We start from the raw sequence: 25,232 nt of genomic DNA, 5'->3' as shown, positions 1-25,232 counted from the left end.
CTAATAGCTAGCTACTGGTCCCTGTATATCTCTGATGTGTTGTTGTTCTCTCTAATAGCTAGCTACTGGTCCCTGTATATCTCTGATGTGTGTTGTTGTTCTCTCTAATAGCTAGCTACTGGTCCCTGTATATCTCTGATGTGTTGTTGTTCTCTCTAATAGCTAGCTACTGGTCCCTGTATATCTCTGTGTGTTGTTGTTCTCTCTAATAGCTAGCTACTGGTCCCTGTAGATCTCTGATGTGTTGTTGTTCTCCCTAATAGCTAGCTACTGGTCCCTGTATGTCTCTGATGTGTGTTGTTCTCTCTAATAGCTAGCTACTGGTCCCTGTATATCTCTGATGTGTGTTGTTCTCTCTAATAGCTAGCTACTGGTCCCTGTATATCTCTGATGTGTTGTTGTTCTCTCTAATAGCTAGCTACTGGTCCCTGTATATATCTGATGTGTCTTGTTGTTGTTCTCTCTAATAGCTAGCTACTGGTCCCTGTATATCTCTGATGTGTTGTTGTTCTCTCTAATAGCTAGCTACTGGTCCCTGTATATCTCTGATGTGTTGTTGTTCTCTCTAATAGCTAGCTACTGGTCCCTGTATATCTCTGATGTGTTGTTGTTCTCTCTAATAGCTAGCTACTGGTCCCTGTATATCTCTGTGTGTTGTTGTTCTCTCTAATAGCTAGCTACTGGTCCCTGTATATCTCTGATGTGTGTTGTTGTTGTTCTCTCTAATAGCTAGCTACTGGTCCCTGTATATCTCTGATGTGTTGTTGTTCTCTCTAATAGCTAGCTACTGGTCCCTGTATATCTCTGATGTGTGTTGTTCTCTCTAATAGCTAGCTACTGGTCCCTCTAATAGCTAGCTACTGGTCCCTGTATATCTCTGATGTGTGTTGTTGTTGTTCTCTCTAATAGCTAGCTACTGGTCCCTGTATATCTCTGATGTGTTGTTGTTCTCTCTAATAGCTAGCTACTGGTCCCTGTATATCTCTGATGTGTTGTTGTTCTCTCTAATAGCTAGCTACTGGTCCCTACTGGTCCCTGTATATCTCTGATGTGTTGTTGTTCTTGTTGCTAGCTACTGGTCTCTAATCTGATGTGTTGCTAGCTAGCTACTGGTCCCTGTATATCTCTGATGTGTTGTTGTTCTCTCTAATAGCTAGCTACTGGTCCCTGTATATCTCTGATGTGTTGTTGTTCTCTCTAATAGCTAGCTACTGGTCCCTGTATATCTCTGATGTGTTGTTGTTCTCTCTAATAGCTAGCTACTGGTCCCTGTATATCTCTGATGTGTTGTTGTTTCTCTCTAATAGCTAGCTACTGGTCCCTGTATATCTCTGATGTGTTGTTGTTCTCTCTAATAGCTAGCTACTGGTCCCTGTATATCTCTGATGTGTTGTTGTTCTCTCTAATAGCTAGCTACTGGTCCCTGTATATCTCTGATGTGTTGTTGTTCTCTCTAATAGCTAGCTACTGGTCCCTGTATATCTCTGATGTGTTGTTGTTGTCTCTCTAATAGCTAGCTACTGGTCCCTGTATATCTCTGATGTGTGTGTTGTTGTTCTCTCTAATAGCTAGCTACTGGTCCCTGTATGATCTCTGATGTCCCTGTATATCTCTGTGTGTTGTTGTTCTCTCTAATAGCTAGCTACTGGTCCCTGTATATCTCTCTGATGTGTTGTTGTTCTCTCTAATAGCTAGCTACTGGTCCCTGTATATCTCTGATGTGTTGTTGTTCTCTCTAATGTGCTACTGTTGTATATCTCTGATGTGTTGTTGTTCTCTCTAATAGCTAGCTACTGGTCCCTGTATATCTCTGATGTGTTGTTGTTCTCTCTCTAATAGCTAGCTACTGGTCCCTGTATATCTCTGATGTGTTGTTGCTACTTCTGTATATCTCTGATGTGTTGTTGTTCTCTCTAGCTAGCTACTGGTCCCTGTATATCTCTGATGTGTTGTTGTTCTCTCTAATAGCTAGCTACTGGTCCCTGTATATCTCTGATGTGTTGTTGTTCTGGTCTCTAATAGCTAGCTACTGGTCCCTGTATATCTCTGATGTGTTGTTGTTCTCTCTAATAGCTAGCTACTGGTCCCTGTATATCTCTGATGTTGTTGTTGTTCTCTCTAATAGCTAGCTACTGGTCCCTGTATATCTCTGATGTGTTGTTGTTCTCTCTAATAGCTAGCTACTGGTCCCTGTATATCTCTGATGTGTTGTTGTTCTCTCTAATAGCTAGCTACTGGTCCCTGTATATCTCTGATGTGTTGTTGTTCTCTCTAATAGCTAGCTACTGGTCCCTGTATATCTCTGATGTGTTGTTGTTCTCTCTAATAGCTAGCTACTGGTCCCTGTATATCTCTGATGTGTTGTTGTTCTCTCTAATAGCTAGCTACTGGTCCCTGTATATCTCTGATGTGTTGTTGTTCTCTCTAATAGCTAGCTACTGGTCCCTGTATATCTCTGATGTGTTGTTGTTCTCTCTAATAGCTAGCTACTGGTCCCTGTATATCTCTGATGTGTTGTTGTTCTCTCTAATAGCTAGCTACTGGTCCCTGTATATCTCTGATGTGTGTTGTTGTAGCTCTGGTCCCTCTAATAGCTAGCTACTGGTCCCTGTATATCTCTGATGTGTTGTTGTTCTCTCTAATAGCTAGCTACTGGTCCCTGTATATCTCTGATGTGTTGTTGTTCTCTCTAATAGCTAGCTACTGGTCCCTGTATATCTCTGATGTGTTGTTGTTCTAGCTACTGGTCCCTAATAGTTCTCTCTAATAGCTAGCTACTGGTCCCTGTATATCTCTGATGTGTTGTTGTTCTCTCTAATAGCTAGCTACTGGTCCCTGTATATCTCTGATGTGTTGTTGTTCTCTCTAATAGCTAGCTACTGGTCCCTGTATATCTCTGATGTGTTGTTGTTCTCTCTAATAGCTAGCTACTGGTCCCTGTATATCTCTGATGTGTTGTTGTTCTCTCTAATAGCTAGCTACTGGTCCCTGTCTCTGATCTCTGACTGTGTTGTTGTTCTCTCTAATAGCTAGCTACTGGTCCCTGTATATCTCTGATGTGTTGTTGTTCTCTCTAATAGCTAGCTACTGGTCCCTGTATATCTCTGATGTGTTGTTGTTCTCTCTAATAGCTAGCTACTGGTCCCTGTATATCTCTGATGTGTTGTTGTTCTCTCTAATAGCTAGCTACTGGTCCCTGTATATCTCTGATGTGTTGTTGTTCTCTCTAATAGCTACTGGTCCCTATATCTGGTCCCTGTATATCTCTGATGTGTTGTTGTTCTCTCTAATAGCTAGCTACTGGTCCCTGTATATCTCTGATGTGTTGTTGTTCTCTCTAATAGCTAGCTACTGGTCCCTGTATATCTCTGATGTGTTGTTGTTCTCTCTAATAGCTAGCTACTGGTCCCTGTATATCTCTGATGTGTTGTTGTTCTCTCTAATAGCTAGCTACTGGTCCCTGTATATCTCTGATGTGTTGTTGTTCTCTCTAATAGCTAGCTACTGGTCCCTGTATATCTCTGATGTGTTGTTGTTCTCTCTAATAGCTAGCTACTGGTCCCTGTATATCTCTGATGTGTTGTTGTTCTCTCTAATAGCTAGCTACTGGTCCCTGTATATCTCTGATGTGTTGTTGTTCTCTCTAATAGCTAGCTACTGGTCCCTGTATATCTCTGCTACTGGTCCCTGTATATCTCTGTGTGTTGTTGTTCTCTCTAATAGCTAGCTACTGGTCCCTGTATATCTCTGATGTGTTGTTGTTCTCTCTAATAGCTAGCTACTGGTCCCTGTATATCTCTGATGTATATCTCTGAGTGTGTTGTTGTTGTTCTCTCTAATAGCTAGCTACTGGTCCCTATATCTCTGATCTCTGCTACTGGTCCCTGTATATCTCTGATGTGTTGTTGTTCTCTCTAATAGCTAGCTACTGGTCCCTGTATATCTCTGATGTGTTGTTGTCCCTGTATTCTTCTAATAGCTAGCTACTGGTCCCTGTATATCTCTGATGTGTTGTTGTTGTTCTCTCTAATAGCTAGCTACTGGTCCCTGTATATCTCTGATGTGTTGTTGTTCTCTCTAATAGCTAGCTACTGGTCCCTGTATATCTCTGATGTGTTGTTGTTCTCTCTAATAGCTAGCTACTGGTCCCTGTATATCTCTGATGTGTTGTTGTTCTCTCTAATAGCTAGCTACTGGTCCCTGTATATCTCTGATGTGTTGTTGTTCTCTCTAATAGCTAGCTACTGGTCCCTGTATATCTCTGATGTGTTGTTGTTCTCTCTAATAGCTAGCTACTGGTCCCTGTATATCTCTGATGTGTTGTTGTTCTCTCTAATAGCTAGCTACTGGTCCCTGTATATCTCTGATGTGTTGTTGTTCTCTCTAATAGCTAGCTACTGGTCCCTGTATATCTCTGATGTGTTGTTGTTCTCTCTAATAGCTAGCTACTGGTCCCTGTATATCTCTGATGTGTTGTTGTTCTCTCTAATAGCTAGCTACTGGTCCCTATCTCTGATGTGTTGTTGTTATCTCTGCTACTGTGTTGTTGTTCTCTCTAATAGCTAGCTACTGGTCCCTGTATATCTCTGATGTGTTGTTGTTCTCTCTAATAGCTAGCTACTGGTCCCTGTATATCTCTGATGTGTTGTTGTTCTCTCTAATAGCTAGCTACTGGTCCCTGTATATCTCTGATGTGTTGTTGTTCTCTCTAATAGCTAGCTACTGGTCCCTGTATATCTCTGATGTGTTGTTGTTCCCTCTAATAGCTAGCTACTGGTCCCTGTATATCTCTGATGTGTTGTTGTTCTCTCTAATAGCTAGCTACTGGTCCCTGTATATCTCTGATGTGTGTTGCTCTCTCTCTAATAGCTAGCTACTGGTCCCTGTATATCTCTGATGTGTTGTTGTTCTCTCTAATAGCTAGCTACTGGTCCCTGTATATCTCTGATGTGTTGTTGTTCTCTCTAATAGCTAGCTACTGGTCCCTGTATATCTCTGATGTGTTGTTGTTCTCTCTAATAGCTAGCTACTGGTCCCTGTATATCTCTGTGTGTTGTTGTTCTCTCTAATAGCTAGCTACTGGTCCCTGTATATCTCTGATGTGTTGTTGTTCTCTCTAATAGCTAGCTACTGGTCCCTGTATATCTCTGATGTGTTGTTGTTCTCTCTAATAGCTAGCTACTGGTCCCTGTATATCTCTGATGTGTTGTTGTTTCTCTCTAATAGCTAGCTACTGGTCCCTGTATATCTCTGATGTGCTACTTGTTGTATCTCTCTAATAGCTAGCTACTGGTCCCTGTATATCTCTGATGTGTGTGTTGTTGTTCTCTCTAATAGCTAGCTACTGGTCCCTGTATATCTCTGATGTGTTGTTGTTCTCTCTAATAGCTAGCTACTGGTCCCTGTATATCTCTGATGTGTTGTTGTTCTCTCTAATAGCTAGCTACTGGTCCCTGTATATCTCTGATGTGTTGTTGTTCTCTCTAATAGCTAGCTACTGGTCCCTGTATATCTCTGATGTGTTGTTGTTCTCTCTAATAGCTAGCTACTGGTCCCTGTATATCTCTGATGTGTTGTTGTTCTCTCTAATAGCTAGCTACTGGTCCCTGTATATCTCTGATGTGTTGTTGTTCTCTCTAATAGCTAGCTACTGGTCCCTGTATATCTCTGATGTGTTGTTGTTGTTGTTCTCTCTAATAGCTAGCTACTGGTCCCTGTATATCTCTGATGTGTCTTGTTGTTGTTCTCTCTAATAGCTAGCTACTGGTCCCTGTATATCTCTGTGTGTTGTTGTTGTTCTCTCTAATAGCTAGCTACTGGTCCCTGTATATCTCTGATGTGTTGTTGTTCTCTCTAATAGCTAGCTACTGGTCCCTGTATATCTCTGATGTGTTGTTGTTCTCTCTAATAGCTAGCTACTGGTCCCTGTATATCTCTGATGTGTTGTTGTTCTCTCTAATAGCTAGCTACTGGTCCCTGTATATCTCTGATGTGTTGTTGTTCTCTCTAATAGCTAGCTACTGGTCCCTGTATATCTCTGATGTGTTGTTGTTCTCTCTAATAGCTAGCTACTGGTCCCTGTATATCTCTGATGTGTTGTTGTATATTCTGATGTGTTGTTGTTCTCTCTAATAGCTAGCTACTGGTCCCTGTATATCTCTGATGTGTTGTTGTTCTCTCTAATAGCTAGCTACTGGTCCCCCTGTATATCTCTGATCTCTGTGTGTTGTTGTTTCTCTCTAATAGCTAGCTACTGGTCCCTGTATATCTCTGATGTGTTGTTGTTCTCTCTAATAGCTAGCTACTGGTCCCTGTATATCTCTGATGTGTTGTTGTTCTCTCTAATAGCTAGCTACTGGTCCCTGTATATCTCTGATGTGTTGTTGTTCTCTCTAATAGCTAGCTACTGGTCCCTGTATATCTCTGATGTGTTGTTGTTCTCTCTAATAGCTAGCTACTGGTCCCTGTATATCTCTGATGTGTTGTTGTTGTTCTCTCTAATAGCTAGCTACTGGTCCCTGTATATCTCTGATGTGTTGTTGTTCTCTCTAATAGCTAGCTACTGGTCCCTGTATATCTCTGATGTGTTGTTGTTCTCTCTAATAGCTAGCTACTGGTCCCTGTATATCTCTGATGTGTTGTTGTTCTCTCTAATAGCTAGCTACTGGTCCCTGTATATCTCTGATGTGTTGTTGTTCTCTCTAATAGCTAGCTACTGGTCCCTGTATATCTCTGATGTGTTGTTGTTCTCTCTAATAGCTAGCTACTGGTCCCTGTATATCTCTGATGTGTTGTTCTAATAGCTAGCTACTGGTCCCTGTATATCTCTGTTGTTGTTGTTCTCTCTAATAGCTAGCTACTGGTCCCTGTATATCTCTGATGTGTTGTTGTTCTCTCTAATAGCTAGCTACTGGTCCCTGTATATCTCTGATGTGTTGTTGTTCTCTCTAATAGCTAGCTACTGGTCCCTGTATATCTCTGATGTGTGTTGTTCTCTCTTAGCTACTGGTCTCTCTAATAGCTAGCTACTGGTCCCTGTATATCTCTGATGTGTTGTTGTTCTCTCTAATAGCTAGCTACTGGTCCCTGTATATCTCTGATGTGTTGTTGTTCTCTCTAATAGCTAGCTACTGGTCCCTGTATATCTCTGATGTGTTGTTGTTCTCTCTAATAGCTAGCTACTGGTCCCTGTATATCTCTGTGTGTTGTTGTTCTCTCTAATAGCTAGCTACTGGTCCCTGTATATCTCTGATGTATATCTCTGTTGTTGTTCTCTCTAATAGCTAGCTACTGGTCCCTGTATATCTCTGATGTGTTGTTGTTCTCTCTAATAGCTAGCTACTGGTCCCTGTATATCTCTGATGTGTTGTTGTTCTCTCTAATAGCTAGCTACTGGTCCCTGTATATCTCTGATGTGTTGTTGTTCTCTCTAATAGCTAGCTACTGGTCCCTGTATATCTCTGATGTGTTGTTGTTCTCTCTAATAGCTAGCTACTGGTCCCTGTATATCTCTGATGTGTTGTTGTTCTCTCTAATAGCTAGCTACTGGTCCCTGTATATCCCTGTATGATCTCTGTGTGTTGTTGTTCTCTCTAATAGCTAGCTACTGGTCCCTGTATATCTCTGATGTGTTGTTGTTCTACTGGTCTAATGCTAGCTACTGGTCCCTGTATATCTCTGATGTGTTGTTGTTCTCTCTAATAGCTAGCTACTGGTCCCTGTATATCTCTGATGTGTTGTTGTTCTCTCTAATAGCTAGCTACTGGTCCCTGTATATCTCTGATGTGTTGTTGTTCTCTCTAATAGCTAGCTACTGGTCCCTGTATATCTCTGATGTGTTGTTGTTCTCTCTAATAGCTAGCTACTGGTCCCTGTATATCTCTGATGTGTTGTTGTTCTCTCTAATAGCTAGCTACTGGTCCCTGTATATCTCTGATGTGTTGTTGTTCTCTCTAATAGCTAGCTACTGGTCCCTGTATATCTCTGATGTGTTGTTGTTCTCTCTAATAGCTAGCTACTGGTCCCTGTATATCTCTGATGTGTTGTTGTTCTCTCTAATAGCTAGCTACTGGTCCCTGTATATCTCTGATGTGTTGTTGTTCTCTCTAATAGCTAGCTACTGGTCCCTGTATATCTCTGATGTGTTGTTGTTCTCTCTAATAGCTAGCTACTGGTCCCTGTATATCTCTGATGTGTTGTTGTTCTCTCTAATAGCTAGCTACTGGTCCCTGTATATCTCTGATGTGTTGTTGTTCTCTCTAATAGCTAGCTACTGGTCCCTGTATATCTCTGATGTGTTGTTGTTCTCTCTAATAGCTAGCTACTGGTCCCTGTATATCTCTGATGTGTTGTTGTTCTCTCTAATAGCTAGCTACTGGTCCCTGTATATCTCTGATGTGTTGTTGTTTCTCTCTAATAGCTAGCTACTGGTCCCTGTATATCTCTGATGTGTGTGTTGTTGTTCTCTCTAATAGCTAGCTACTGGTCCCTGTATATCTCTGATGTGTTGTTGTTCTCTCTAATAGCTAGCTACTGGTCCCTGTATATCTCTGATGTGTTGTTGTTCTCTCTAATAGCTAGCTCTATCTCTGATGTGTTGTTGTTCTCTCTAATAGCTAGCTACTGGTCCCTATATCTCTGATGTGTTGTTGTTCTCTCTAATAGCTAGCTACTGGTCCCTGTATATCTCTGTTCTCTCTAATGTGTTGTTGTATATCTCTCTCTAATAGCTAGCTACTGGTCCCTGTATATCTCTGATGTGTTGTTGTTCTCTCTAATAGCTAGCTATAGCTAGCTACTGGTCCCTGTATATCTCTGATGTGTTGTTGTTCTCTCTAATAGCTAGCTACTGGTCCCTGTATATCTCTGATGTGTGTTGTCTCTCTTAGCTAGCTCTCTATATCTCTGCTAGCTACTGGTCCCTGTATATCTCTGTGTGTTGTTGTTCTCTCTAATAGCTAGCTACTGGTCCCTGTATATCTCTGATGTGTTGTTGTTCTCTCTAATAGCTAGCTACTGGTCCCTGTATATCTCTGATGTGTTGTTGTTCTCTCTAATAGCTAGCTACTGGTCCCTGTATATCTCTGATGTGTTGTTGTTCTCTCTAATAGCTAGCTACTGGTCCCTGTATATCTCTGATGTGTTGTTGTTCTCTCTAATAGCTAGCTACTGGTCCCTGTATATCTCTGATGTGTGTTGTTGTTGTTCTCTCTAATAGCTAGCTACTGGTCCCTGTATATCTCTGATGTGTTGTTGTTCTCTCTAATAGCTAGCTACTGGTCCCTGTATATCTCTGCTACTGGTCCCTGTATATCTCTGATGTGTTGTTGTCTCTCTAATAGCTAGCTACTGGTCCCTGTAGCTACTGGTCCCTGTATATCTCTGATGTGTTGTTGTTCTCTCTAATAGCTAGCTACTGGTCCCTGTATATCTCTGATGTGTTGTTGTTCTCTCTAATAGCTAGCTACTGGTCCCTGTATATCTCTGATGTGTTGTTGTTCTCTCTAATAGCTAGCTACTGGTCCCTGTATATCTCTGATGTGTGTTGTTGTTCTCTCTAATAGCTAGCTACTGGTCCCTGTATATCTCTGATGTGTTGTTGTTGTTGTTCTCTCTAATAGCTAGCTACTGGTCCCTGTATATCTCTGATGTGTTGTTGTTCTCTCTAATAGCTAGCTACTGGTCCCTGTATATCTCTGATGTGTTGTTGTTCTCTCTAATAGCTAGCTACTGGTCCCTGTATATCTCTGATGTGTTGTTGTTCTCTCTAATAGCTAGCTACTGGTCCCTGTATATCTCTGATGTGTTGTTGTTCTCTCTATCTCCCTGTATATGTGTTGTTGTTCCTCTAATAGCTAGCTACTGGTCCCTGTATATCTCTGATGTCCCTGTATATCTCTGTGTGTTGTTGTTCTCTAATAGCTAGCTACTGGTCCCTGTATATCTCTGTGTGTTGTTGTTCTCTCTAATAGCTAGCTACTGGTCCCTGTATATCTCTGATGTGTTGTTGTTCTCTCTAATAGCTAGCTACTGGTCCCTGTATATCTCTGATGTGTTGTTGTTCTCTCTAATAGCTAGCTACTGGTCCCTGTATATCTCTGATAGCTGCTACTGGTCCCTGTATATCTTGTTGTTGTTGTTCTCTCTAATAGCTAGCTAGCTATCTCTGATGTGTGTTGTTGGTCCCTGCTATATCTCTGATTGTTGTTCCTCTAATGTGCTTGTTGTATATCTCTGATGTGTTGTTGTTCCCTCTAATAGCTAGCTACTGGTCCCTGTATATCTCTGATGTGTTGTTGTTCTCTCTAATAGCTAGCTACTGGTCCCTGTATATCTCTGATGTGTTGTTGTTCTCTCTAATAGCTAGCTACTGGTCCCTGTATATCTCTGATGTGTTGTTGTTCTCTCTAATAGCTAGCTACTGGTCCCTGTATATCTCTGATGTGTTGTTGTTCTCTCTAATAGCTAGCTACTGGTCCCTGTATATCTCTGATGTGTTGTTGTTCTCTCTAATAGCTAGCTACTGGTCCCTGCTATATATCTGATGTGTGTTGTTGTTCTCTCTAATAGCTAGCTACTGGTCCCTGTATATCTCTGATGTGTTGTTGTTCTCTCTAATAGCTAGCTACTGGTCCCTGTATATCTCTGATGTGTTGTTGTTCTCTCTAATAGCTAGCTACTGGTCCCTGTATATCTCTGATGTGTTGTTGTTCTCTCTAATAGCTAGCTACTGGTCCCTGTATATCTCTGATGTGTTGTTGTTCTCTCTAATAGCTAGCTACTGGTCCCTGTATATCTCTGATGTGTTGTTGTTCTCTCTAATAGCTAGCTACTGGTCCCTGTATATCTCTGATGTGCTGTTGGTCCCTAGCTACTGGTCCCTGTATATCTCTGATGTGTTGTTGTTCTCTCTAATAGCTAGCTACTGGTCCCTGTATATCTCTGATGTGTTGTTGTTCTCTCTAATAGCTAGCTACTGGTCCCTGTATATCTCTGATGTGTTGTTGTTCTCTCTAATAGCTAGCTACTGGTCCCTGTATATCTCTGATGTGTTGTTGTTCTCTCTAATAGCTAGCTACTGGTCCCTGTATATCTCTGATGTGTGTTGTTCTCTCTAATAGCTAGCTACTGGTCCCTGTATATCTCTGATGTGTTGTTGTTCTCTCTAATAGCTAGCTACTGGTCCCTGTATATCTCTGATGTGTTGTTGTTCTCTCTAATAGCTAGCTACTGGTCCCTGTATATCTCTGATGTGTTGTTGTTCTCTCTAATAGCTAGCTACTGGTCCCTGTATATCTCTGATGTGTGTTGTTCTCTCTCTAATAGCTAGCTACTGGTCCCTGTATATCTCTGATGTGTTGTTGTTCTCTCTCTAATAGCTAGCTACTGGTCCCTGTATATCTCTGATGTGTTGTTGTTCTCTCTAATAGCTAGCTACTGGTCCCTGTATATCTCTGATGTGTTGTTGTTGTTGTTCTCTCTAATAGCTAGCTACTGGTCCCTGTATATCTCTGATGTGTTGTTGTTCTCTCTGCTACTGGTCCCTGTATATCTCTGATGTGTTGTTGTTCTCTCTAATAGCTAGCTACTGGTCCCTGTATATCTCTGATGTGTTGTTGTTCTCTCTAATAGCTAGCTACTGGTCCCTGTATATCTCTGATGTGTTGTTGTTCTCTCTAATAGCTAGCTACTGGTCCCTGTATATCTCTGATGTGTTGTTGTTCTCTCTAATAGCTAGCTACTGGTCCCTGTATATCTCTGATGTGTTGTTGTTCTCTCTAATAGCTAGCTACTGGTCCCTGTATATCTCTGATGTGTTGTTGTTCTCTCTAATAGCTAGCTACTGGTCCCTGTATATCTCTGATGTGTTGTTGTTCTCTCTAATAGCTAGCTACTGGTCCCTGTATATCTCTGATGTGTTGTTGTTCTCTCTAATAGCTAGCTACTGGTCCCTGTATATCTCTGATGTTGTTGTTGTTCTCTCTAATAGCTAGCTACTGGTCCCTGTATATCTCTGATGTGTTGTTGTTCTCTCTAATAGCTAGCTACTGGTCCCTGTATATCTCTGATGTGTTGTTGTTGTTGTTCTCTCTAATAGCTAGCTACTGGTCCCTGTATATCTCTGATGTGTGTTGTTCTCTCCCCTAATGCTGCTCTAAGCTTGGTCACTGTGTAAGTATTACCGTGACTAACTACTGATAACTACTGTTAACCCCTGGCAATAATTCCAGCTAGGGAAGCTGCTGTTCTGTATCTACATCTATTGTTATCCCAGCCCTAGGGACGCTGCTGTTCTGTATCTACATCTATTGTTATCCCAGCCCTAGGGAATCTGCTGTTCTGTTTCTCATATCTCATCTTGTCTCTCTATTGACAGCTCAGGTCTGGGGGGTCACAGATCCTGGAGGGATGCATCGCTGAGCTCCCCAACATCTCCAGTCTGGACATCTCTGACAATGGTAAGACTATATCTAGCTTCTCTATATCTCTAATGCAAAGACAACATCTCCAGTCTGGACATCTCTGACAACGGTAAGACTATATCTAGCTTCTCTATATCTCTAATGCAAAGACAACATCTCCAGTCTTGATATCTCTGACAATGGTAAAACAAGACAAGGGAATGCAGTTTATCCAATATAAAGCAGGGATGTATATAGGGTTGTGTGGGTGGCTGGGTATATAGGGTTGTGTGGGTGGCTGGGTTTAACGGGTGGTGTGGGTGGCTGGGTATATAGGGTTGTGTGGGTGGCTGGATATAAAGGGTTGTGTGGGTGGCTGGGTATATAGGGTTGTGTGGGTGGCTGGGTATATAGGGTTGTGTGGGTGGCTGGGTGTAGTTGTGAGGGTGGCTGGGTATATAGGGTTGTGTGGGTGGCTGGGTGTATAGGGTTGTGTGGGTGGTTGGGTATATAGGGTTGTGTGGGTGGCTGGGTATATAGGGTTGTGTGGTTGGCTGGGTATATAGGGTTGTGTGGTTGGCTGGGTATATAGGGTTGTGTGGTTGGCTGAGTATATAGGGTTGTGTGGGTGGCTGGGTATATAGGGTTGTGTGGTTGGCTGGGTATATAGGGTTGTGTGGGTGGCTGGGTATATAGGGTTGTGTGGGTGGCTGGGTATATAGGGTTGTGTGGGTGGCTGGGTATATAGGGTTGTGTGGGTGGCTGGGTATATAGGGTTGTGTGGGTGGCTGGGTGTATAGGGTTGTGTGGGTGGCTGGGTATATAGGGTTGTGTGGGTGGCTGGGTATATAGGGTTGTGTGGGTGGCTGGGTGTATAGGGTTGTGTGGGTGGCTGGGTATAAAGGGTTGTGTGGGTGGCTGGGTATATAGGGTTGTGTGAGTGGCTGGGTATATAGGGTTGTGTGGGTGGCTGGGTGTATAGGGTTGTGTGGGTGGCTGGGTGTATAGGGTTGTGGGGTTGGCTGGGTATATAGGGTTGTGTGGGTGGCTGGGTGTAGTTGTGAGGGTGGCTGGGTATATAGGGTTGTGTGGGTGGCTGGGTGTATAGGGTTGTGTGGGTGGCTGGGTATATAGGGTTGTGTGGGTGGCTGGGTATATAGGGTAGTGTGGGTGGCTGGGTATATAGGGTTGTGTGGGTGGCTGGGTATATAGAGTTGTGTGGGTGGCTGGGTATATAGGGTTGTGTGGGTGGCTGGGTATATAGGGTTGTGTGGGTGGCTGGGTATATAGGGTTGTGTGGGTGGCTGGGTATATAGGGTTGTGTGGGTGGCTGGGTGTAGTTGTGTGACTGGCTGGCTCTAGGCTTTTCCTCCAGCCCAGCCAACCCAGTAGTGCAGCTGACTCGACTAATATAATGATTTATTTAAAGACTGTGATTAGCTGATTGGTTGAATCAGGTGTGTTACTGCTTTGGCTCCCAGAATGCCTTTTTAGCTGATTGGTTGAATCAGGTGTGTCACTGCTTTGGCTCCCAGAATGCCTTTTTAGCTGATTGGTTGAATCAGGTGTGTCACTGCTTTGGCTCCCATAATGCCTTTTTAGATGATTGGTTTGTGTTTCCTCCAGGTCTGGACTCTGACCTGTCCACTCTGCTGGTGTGGCTGGCCAAGAACCGATCCATCCGACACCTCTCACTGGGGAAGAATTTCAACAACATCAAGTCCAAGTACGATGGGGGGGCGGGCTGGGTCAGGACTGGGGAGGGCTGGGTCAGCACTGGGGGAGGGCTGGGTCAGGACTGGGGGAGGGCTGGGTCAGGACTGGGGGAGGGCTGGGTCAGCACTGGGGGAGGGCTGGGTCAGCACTGGGGAGGGCTGGGTCAGGACTGGGGGAGGGCTGGGTCAGCACTGGGGGAGGGCTGGGTCAGCACTGGGGGAGGGCTGGGTCAGCACTGGGGGAGGGCTGGGTCAGGACTGGGGGAGGGCTGGGTCAGGACTGGGGGAGGGCTGGGTCAGGACTGGGGGAGGGCTGGGTCAGCACTGGGGGAGGGCTGGGTCAGGACTGGGTCAGGACCAATATCCTTACTGTCTGGCTGGAGATGGAAGCATTCACACAACACATCCTTTAACACACAACACATCCCTTAACACACAACACATCCCTTAACACACAACACATCCCTTAACACACACACAACACATCCCTTAACACACACACAACACATCCCTTAACAAACACACAACACATCCCTTAACACACACACAACACATCCCTTAACACACACACAACACATCCCTTAACAAACACACAACACATCCCTTAACAAACACACAACACATCCCTTAACACACACAACACATCCCTTAACACACAACACACATCCCTTAACAAACACACAACACATCCCTTAACACACAACACATCCCTTAACAAACACACAACACATCCCTTAACAAACACACAACACATCCCTTAACACACAACACATCCCTTAACACACAACACATCCCTTAACACACACAACACATCCCTTAACAAACACACAACACATCCCTTACAACACACACACAACACATCCCTTAACACACAACACATCCCTTAACACACATCCCTTAACACACACATCCCTTAACAAACACACAACACATCCCTTAACACACTTAAACACACATCCCTTAACACACAACACATCCCTTAACACACAACACATCCCTTAAACACACAACACATCCCTTAACACACACTTAACAACAACATCCCTTAACACACAACACATCCCTTAACAACACACATCCTTAACACACAACACATCCCTTAACACAAACATCCCTTAACACACAACACATCCCTTAACACACAACACATCCCTTAACACACACACAACACATCCCTTAACACACAACACATCCCTTAACACACAACACATCCCTTAACAAACACACAACACATCCCTTAACACACAACACATCCCTTAACACACAACACATCCCTTAACACACAACACATCCCTTAACACACAACACATCCCTTTAACACACAACACATCCCTTTAACACATCCCTTAACACACAACACATCCCTTAACAAACACAACACATCCCTTAACACACACACAACACATCCCTTAACACACAACACACCCCTTAACTAACACACAACATCCCTTAACACACAACATCCCTTAACACACAACACATCCCTTAACACACAACACACACAACACACCCTTAACAAACACACTCCCTTTAAACACATCCCTTAACACACAACACATCCCTTAACACACAACACATCCCTTAAACATCCCTTAACACACAACACATCCCTTAACAAACACCCCTTAACACACAAACACATCCCTTAACACACAACACATCCCTTAACACACAACACATCCCTTAACACACAACACATCCCTTAACAAACACACAACACATCCCTTAACACACAACACATCCCTTAACAAACACACAACACATCCCTTAACACACAACACATCCCTTAACAAACACACAACACATCCCTTAACACACACACAACACATCCCTTAACAAACACACAACACATCCCTTAACACACACACAACACAACACATCCCTTAACAAACACACAACACATCCCTTAACAAACACACATACGGTTACACACCATTGTGTCTCCATATTGTCATTGTTTTTAGTCTTTATAAACCTCATTACCGGTTGTCTTTGTTTCTCAGAAATCTGGCCCCTGTCCTGGACAATCTGGTTCATATGATTCAGGAAGAGGAATCGGTGAGTTTTCCATCAGTATGAGTTGAATGTCATGATCAGAGAAACCCTGAGTGTCTTTCCTAGTCAACCGAGGTGGTTTCGTAACACTTCATTCAGCTGCCGGGCTACACAGCAGCAAGTATTACTGTCTGAAACGGATGTGCTGCTGCTGTCTTGGTCCAGGTGTCTCTTGAAAAATACGGTTTTATCTCAACGAGACCCACATGGTTAAAGGTTCAATGTAGCCATTTTTATCTCAATTTCAAATCATTTCTGGGTAAAAAAAAAATTACCTTCTTGTGCTTGTTTTCAACAAGAAACAAAAATAGCTTCTTAGCAAAGAGCAATTTCTCAAACAATAACTTTGCTGAACTGTCTGGGAGTGGTCTGAGTAAACTGAAAGCTAGCTGTTATTTTTTATCTTTATTTAACTAGGCAAGTCAGTTAAGAACAATTTCTTATTTTCAATGACAGCCTAGGAACAGTGGGTTAACTGCCTGTTCAGGGGCAGAACGACAGATTTTGTACCTTGTCAGCTCTGGGATTTGAACTTGCAACCTTCCAGTTACTAGTCCAACGCTCTAACCACTAGGCTACCCTGCCCTTCCCTCTCTTAATGGCAGAGAGGTATATTAACTGGTGATGTCACCAGGCAGGCCAAAACTCCATCCCACCAAAACAGACTGTCTGTTCAAACAGCTCTCACACTAACATGGCTTTATCATCATTTTCACAATTTCACAGTATTATTCCAACCTCATAGTATGGCAATATATATAACAAACAGGAAAATCACATTTTTGACTGCACTGGTCCTTTAAATAAAGGTTTAATAAATACATTACAGCATGTTTCATCATTCTCTGGATCATTTCTGTTCATATTACAGTAAATCCCAGCCTTCCTCTGGGTATTATCCCTGTCAACCCTCCCTCAGCCTGGGCTGCTCTGACTACAGGGGATGGTGTTATTCTGGATCTCTGCTCCGTCACTGTGTCTGGGGTGGAGGGAGAGGGGGGTTGGTAGGGGTGGGGTAGAATCACTGTGTCTGGGGTGGAGGGAGAGGGGGGTTGGTAGTGGTGGGGTAGAGGCACTGTGTCTGGGGTGGAGGGAGAGGGGGTTGGAGAAACAGATCCCAGTGCCAGACAGTATGAGGAGGAGAAACAAATCCCAGTGCCAGACAGATCCCAGTGCCAGACAGTATGGGGAGGAGAAACAGATCCCAGTGCCAGACAGATCCCAGTGCCAGACAGTATGAGGGTGAGAAACAGATCCCAGTGCCAGACAGATCCCAGTGCCAGACAGTACGAGGAGGAGAAACAGATCCCAGTGCCAGACAGTATGAGGAGGAGAAACAGATCCCAGTGCCAGACAGATCCCAGTGCCAGACAGTATGAGGAGGAGAAACAGATCCCAGTGCCAGACATCCCAGTGCCAGACAGTACAAGGAGGAGAAACAGATCCCAGTGCCAGACATCCCAGTGCCAGACAGATCCCAGTGCCAGACAGTACGAGGAGGAGAAACAGAAAGAATCAGTGTGTCTCCAGTGAGGCCAGAGAAATCAGGAAAGGAAAGACAAACACAGTGATTTCTACCCGTCTTTCTGCGTTCAGCAACAACCGTCTGTACTTCCCCACAGGCCTCGTTCAGACGACTGCACCCAAACACAACACACACAATGACATGTTGGTGGGAGGCGGCTTTGCTTTCTTCTTATAGAGGGGTAGAAATCAACCAGTTTCATTTCAATGACTGTTACATAATCGTAGTATTCTGTGTGTCTACACAGATAGAACCATAGAGATAGACAGGAAATGTCCTGGTTTTTTGGTTGCTTCCCAAATCCCTATTCCCTTTATAGTGCACTACTTTTGACCAGGGCCCGTACACTCTTGGGGGAAAAAAGGTGCTATCTAGAACCGAAAAGGGTTCTTCGGCTGTCCCCATAGGAGAACCCTTTAAATAATTATTTTTGGTTCCAGGTAGAACCCTTTTTGGTTCCAGGTAGAACCCTTTCCACAGAGGGGTTCTACATGGAACCCAAAAGAGTTCTACCTGGAACCAAAAAGGGTTTTCCTTTGGTGTGTAGGGTGGGAATGTTGCATCCCTAGACCCTACTGAGTGTAGTCTACCTCCTCAGAGTTGTCCCCTTCCAGCCCCAACACGTCTCTGTGTGGGAACACAGGCCGGTCTGCAAGGGGACATCGAAGTGCCCCCTCAATTTGATCCATTTATCAGGGTTCTCACAAGGTGAGTGAGGTGCTTAAAGTACTTGATTTTAGCACTCTGACATTCAGGTACTGGATTACCTTGAAAGTCTGATATTTTCTCACGTCGGTACTTGAAAAGTACTTGAATTAAAATGAGAGGAGAGCAGATAAGGATCAAATATGTTTAATGGAAAATATTAGAAAAATGGATTGGTCTTGCGAATTAATTTCCAGGCAGACAACCAAGTTGTATTTCCTCATGTGTTTGGTGCTGTGGTTACCAGGCGAGCTCATTCCACACACACTGCCACTCAGCCGGGGACAGAACTGACTGATTGATTTCCTCATGTGTTTGGTGCTGTGGTTACCAGGCGAGCTCATTCCACACACACTGCCACTCAGCCGGGGACAGAACTGACTGATTAGGAGCTGCCAAAACATCACATCAAATCTAATTGTATTGGTCACGTACACATGGTTACTCATATTACAACTCTGCTCATCACTACTCATATTACAACTCTGCTCATCACTACTCATATTACAACTCTGCTCATCACTACTCATATTACAACTCTGCTCATCACTACTCATATTACAACTCTGCTCATCACTACTCATATTACAACTCTGCTCATCACTACTCATATTACAACTCTGCTCATCACTACTCATATTACAACTCTGCTCATCACTACTCATATTACAACTCTGCTCATCACTACTCATATTACAACTCTGCTCTCTGCTCATCACTACTCATATTACAACTCTGCTCATCACTACTCATATTACAACTCTGCTCATCACTACTCATATTACAACTCTGCTCATCACTACTCATATTACAACTCTGCTCATCACTACTCATATTACAACTCTGCTCATCACTACTCATATTACAACTCTGCTCATCACTACTCATATTACAACTCTGCTCATCACTACTCATATTACAACTCTGCTCATCACTACTCATATTACAACTCTGCTCATCACTACTCATATTACAACTCTGCTCATCACTACTCATATTACAACTCTGCTCATCACTACTCATATTACAACTCTGCTCATCACTACTCATATTACAACTCTGCTCATCACTACTCATATTACAACTCTGCTCATCACTACTCATATTACAACTCTGCTCATCACTACTCATATTACAACTCTACTCATCACTACTCATATTACAACTCTGCTCATCACTACTCAGAATTACAACTCTGCTCATCACTACTCATATTACAACTCTGCTCATCACTACTCATATTACAACTCTGCTCATCACTACTCATATTACAACTCTGCTCATCACTACTCATATTACAACTCTGCTCATCACTACTCATATTACAACTCTGCTCATCACACTCATATTACAACTCTGCTATCACTACTCATATTACAACTCTGCTCATCACTACTCATATTACAACTCTGCTCATCACTACTCATATTACAACTCTGCTCATCACTACTCATATTACAACTCTGCTCATCACTACTCATATTACAACTCTGCTCATCACTACTTATTACAACTCTGCTCATCACTACTCATATTACAACTCTGCTCATCACTACTCATATTACAACTCTGCATATTCATCACATATTACTCATATTACAACTCTGCTCATCATTATTACAACTCTGCTCATCACTACTCATATTACAACTCTGCTCATCACTACTCATATTACAACTCTGCTCATCACTACTCATATTACAACTCTGCTCATCACTACTCATATTACAACTCTGCTCATCACTACTCATATTACAACTCTGCTCATCACTACTCATATTACAACTCTGCTCATCACTACTCATATTACAACTCTGCTCATCACTATTCAAATTACAACTCTGCTCATCACTACTCAAATTACAACTCCGCTCATCACTACTCATATTACAACTCTGCTCATCACTACTCATATTACAACTCTGCTCATCACTACTCATATTACAACTCTGCTCATCACTACTCATATTACAACTCTGCTCATCACTACTCATATTACAACTCTGCTCATCACTACTCATATTACAACTCTGCTCATCACTACTCAAATTACAACTCCGCTCATCACTACTCATATTACAACTCTGCTCATCACTACTCATATTACAACTCTGCTCATCACTATTCAAATTACAACTCTGCTCATCACTACTCAAATTACAACTCCGCTCATCACTACTCATATTACAACTCTGCTCATCACTACTCATATTACAACTCTGCTCATCACTACTCATACAATTACAACTCTGCTCATCACTACTCATATTACAACTCTGCTCATCACTACTCATATTACAACTCTGCTCATCACTACTCATATTACAACTCTGCTCATCACTACTCATATTACAACTCTGCTCATCACTACTCATATTACAACTCTGCTCATCACTACTCATATTACAACTCTGCTCATCACTATTCAAATTACAACTCTGCTCATCACTACTCAAATTACAACTCCGCTCATCACTACTCATATTACAACTCTGCTCATCACTACTCATATTACAACTCTGCTCATCACTACTCAAATTACAACATCATCAGGCCTGACTTACCACTCGTGTATGTAGTAAGCAAGTAGTGAAACAAAGTATTATTGAGTAGAACTTGTAAGGTAGTGATGAATACTAAGATTGTTTTTTTTTTCTCTCGCATGAGGTCGTGGCGATATACTGCCATCTTTCTATTACAGCATATTGGATGACTGTCATTCATATTCCATTCACCCAGTTCAGTGATAGGTTTAGGTTACTGTCATTCATATTCCATTCACCCAGCTCAATGTAACATGGATAGGTTTAGGCTACATGATACTGTAATGTTCCCTGTACCCATCATGATGTTGATACAACCTAGACATTCCGCCTACATCTAGCTGATCTAGGGTGTAGTCATTAGTTCCAACAGTTGCAAACGAGAGTTTCTATTGGACAAATTCAGGTATGTTTATCCCCGTTTCATTGGCTTCCGTTTAAGAAACTTTTTATTTATTTATCTATTTTTATTTTTTTGAATTTTACCCCTTTTTCTCCCCAATTTTGTGGTATCCAATTGTTGTAGTAGCTACTATCTTGTCTCATCGCTACAACTCCCGTACGGGCTCGGGAGAGACGAAGGTTGAAAGTCATGCGTCCTCCGATACACAACCCAACCAAGCCGCACTGCTTCTTAACACAGTGCGCATCCAACCCGGAAGCCAGCCGCACCAATGCGCCGGAGGAAACACCGTGCACCTGGCCACCTTGGCTAGCGCACACTGCGCCCAGCCCGCCACAGGAGTCGCTGGTGCGCGATGGGACAAGGACACCCCTACCGACCAAGCCCTCCCTAACCCGGGCGACGCTAGGCCAATTGTGCGTCACCCCACGGACCTCACGGTCGCGGCCGGTGGCGCTGCAGTACAGCGCCCTTAACCACTGCGCCACCCGGGAGGCCTAAGAAACGTTTTTCAACGCAAACACCACTGATCACACGAAAACACAGTTCGCTTTCATAGCAGCCACATTCAAGCAGCTCGTTGTATATATAATTCCTTCTTACATCTATCTACACGCTCTCCTCCTCTCAACTTCTCCCTTCGCTTGTGGACTCCAGTGCACAACACATCAACTGTCTGTGCGTTAGTAAACCTGCTACAATCATGCAGTACAGTGTACAGTCAGCAGCAAGCAGTTTAGCAATAAATTAATAAAACCAAATGTTTACCTTGACTTGGAAGAGTTCTAGTGTTGGATAACCATAGCCAGCTAGCTAACATAGCATCTCTCTCTGTTTGAGCCGGGTGTTTGAGTATGCTAAACTAGCTAGCTGCATTCGATGCTAGCTAAGTAAGTGAAAGTGAAAAAAATATACTACGAAATATACCAAGCTATCTCTCTCACTCGCTCTCTTGCTTCTCCTTAATTTTGGAAGAAATTAAGTTTGGAAGTAATGAAGTTTGTTCAAAACTGTTCAACAATTGTCTTTCTCTTTGAGTCAACTACTCACCACATTTAATGCACTGCAGTGCTAGCTAGCTGTAGCTTATGCTTTCAGTACTAGATTCATCATGTTATGCACTGCAGTGCTAGCTAGCTGTAGCTTATGCTTTCAGTACTAGATTCATCATGTTATGCACTGCAGTGCTAGCTAGCTGTAGCTTATGCTTTCAGTACTAGATTCATCATGTTATGCACTGCAGTGCTAGCTAGCTGTAGCTTATGCTTTCAGTACTAGATTAATTCTCTGATCTTTTGATTGGGTGGGCAACATGTCAGTTGATGCTGCAAGAGCTCTGATAGGTTGGAGGACATTCTCTGGAAGTTGTCATAATTGTTGTGTAAGTCTATGGAAGGGGGGTGAGAACCATGAGCCTCCTAGGTTTTGTATTGAAGTCAATGTACCCAGAGGAGGACGGAAGCTAGCAGTCCTCCTGCTACACCATGGTGCTACCCTACAGAGTGCTTCTGAGGCTACTGTACACCATGGTTCTACCCTACAGAGTGCTTCTGAGGCTACTGTACACCATGGTGCTACCCTACAGAGTGCTTCTGAGGCTACTGTACACCATGGTTCTACCCTACAGAGTGCTTCTGAGGCTACTGTACACCATGGTGCTACCCTACAGAGTGCTTCTGAGGCTACTGTACACCATGGTTCTACCCTACAGAGTGCTGCTGAGGCTACTGTAGACGTTCATTGCAACACAGTGTGTTTTAATCAATTATTTGGTGATGTGATTATATTTAGCTTTTAGTTTTATCTACAAAAGGAGAACTTTTTTAGCATATCACTATTTACATTTGTATGAAATTCAGTGAGGAGGATTGTCCTCCCCTTCCTCCTCGGAGGAGGATTGTCCTCCCCTATTGTCCTCCCCTTCCTCCCCGAGGAGGATTGTCCTCCCCTTCCTCGGAGGAGGAGGATTGTCCTCCCCTTCCTCGGAGGAGGAGGATTGTCCTCCCCTTCCTCCTCGGAGGAGGATTGTCCTCCCCTTCCTCCTCGGAGGAGGATTGTCCTCCCCTTCCTTCCTCCTCGGAGGAGGATTGTCCTCCCCTTCCTCCTCGGAGGAGGATTGTCCTCCCCTTCCTCCTCGGAGGAGGATTGTCCTCCCCTTCCTCCTCGGAGGAGGATTGTCCTCCCCTTCCTCCTCCTCGGAGGAGGATTGTCCTCCCCTTCCTCCTCGGAGGAGGATTGTCCTCCCCTTCCTCCTCGGGAGGAGGATTGTCCTCCCCTTCCTCCTCGGAGGAGGATTGTCCTCCCCTCCTCCTCGGAGGAGGATTGTCCTCCCCTTCCTCCTCGGAGGAGGATTGTCCTCCCCTTCCTCCTCGGAGGAGGTTTGTCCTCCCCTTCCTCCTCCTCGGAGGAGGATTGTCCTCCCCTTCCTCCTCGGAGGAGGATTGTCCTCCCCTTCCTCCTCGGGAGGAGGATTGTCCTCCCCTTCCTCCTCCTCGGAGGAGGATTGTCCTCCCCTTCCTCCTCGGAGGAGGATTGTCCTCCCCTTCCTCCTCGGAGGAGGATTGTCCTCCCCTTCCTCCTCGGAGGAGGATTGTCCTCCCCTTCCTCCTCGGAGGAGGATTGTCCTCCCCTTCCTCCTCGGAGGAGGATTGTCCTCCCCCCTTCCTCCTCGGAGGAGGATTGTCCTCCCCTTCCTCCCTTCCTTCCTCCTCGGAGGAGGATTGTCCTCCCCTTCCTCCTCGGAGGAGGATTGTCCTCCCCTTCCTCCTCGGAGGAGGATTGTCCTCCCCTTCCTTCCTCCTCGGAGGAGGATTGTCCTCCCCTTCCTTCCTCCTCGGAGGAGGATTGTCCTCCCCTTCCTTCCTCCTCGGAGGAGGATTGTCCTCCCTTCCTTCCTCCTCGGAGGAGGATTGTCCTCCCCTTCCTTCCTCCTCGGAGGAGGATTGTCCTCCCCTTCCTTCCTCCTCGGAGGAGGATTGTCCTCCCCTTCCTTCCTCCTCGGAGGAGGATTGTCCTCCCCTTCCTTCCTCCTCGGAGGAGGATTGTCCTCCCCTTCCTTCCTCCTCGGAGGAGGATTGTCCTCCCCTTCCTCCTCGGAGGAGGATTGTCCTCCCCTTCCTCCTCGGAGGAGGATTGTCCTCCCCTTCCTCCTCCGAGGAGGATTGTCCTCCCCTTCCTCCTCCGAGGAGGATTGTCCTCCCCTTCCTCCTCCGAGGAGGATTGTCCTCCCCTATTGTCCTCCCCTTCCTCCTCTGAGGAGGATTGTCCTCCCCTTCCTCCTCCGAGGAGGATTGTCCTCCCCTTCCTCCTCGGAGGAGGATTGTCCTCCCCTATTGTCCTCCCCCGAGGAGGATTGTCCTCCCCTTCCTCGGAGGAGGAGGAGGATTGTCCTCCCCTTCCTCCTCGGAGGAGGATTGTCCTCCCCTTCCTCCTCGGAGGAGGATTGTCCTCCCCTTCCTCCTCGGAGGAGGATTGTCCCCCTTCCTCCTCGGAGGAGGAGGATTGTCCTCCCCTTCCTCCTCGGAGGAGGATTGTCCTCCCCGGAGGAGGATTGTCCCCCCGGAGGAGGATTGTCCTCCCCTTCCTCCCCGGAGGAGGAGGATTGTCCTCCCCTTCCTCCTCGGAGGAGGATTGTCCTCCCCTATTGTCCTCCCCTTCCTCCTTGGAGGAGGATTGTCCTCCCCTATTGTCCTCCCCTTCCTCCTCGGAGGAGGATTGTCCTCCCCTTCCTCCTCCGAGGAGGATTGTCCTCCCCTTCCTCCTCGGAGGAGGATTGTCCTCCCCTTCCTCCCCGAGGAGGATTGTCCTCCCCTTCCTCCTCGGAGGAGGATTGTCCTCCCCTTCCTCCTCGGAGGAGGATTGTCCTCCCCTTCCTCCTCGGAGGAG

The 25,232-nt window shown here is 44.5% G+C and overlaps 1 protein-coding gene across 1 annotated transcript in view; it reads left to right on the top strand.

The window, feature by feature from the left end:
- LOC115117105 (F-actin-uncapping protein LRRC16A-like) overlaps positions 1–25,232 on the top strand; it is a 186,090-nt gene that overhangs the window by 85,778 nt on the left and 75,080 nt on the right. Inside the window, exons 17-19 of the mRNA XM_065027134.1 lie at positions 12,377–12,458; positions 14,028–14,127; positions 16,120–16,174. Coding sequence (XP_064883206.1) covers positions 12,377–12,458; positions 14,028–14,127; positions 16,120–16,174 — 237 coding nt within the window. The remainder of the gene's footprint in view (positions 1–12,376; positions 12,459–14,027; positions 14,128–16,119; positions 16,175–25,232) is intronic.

The sequence above is a fragment of the Oncorhynchus nerka genome, linkage group LG14 (assembly GCF_034236695.1).
Source record: "Oncorhynchus nerka isolate Pitt River linkage group LG14, Oner_Uvic_2.0, whole genome shotgun sequence".
NCBI classification, from domain to species: domain Eukaryota; kingdom Metazoa; phylum Chordata; class Actinopteri; order Salmoniformes; family Salmonidae; genus Oncorhynchus; species Oncorhynchus nerka.
This window is presented reverse-complemented; position numbering and strand designations above follow the sequence as displayed.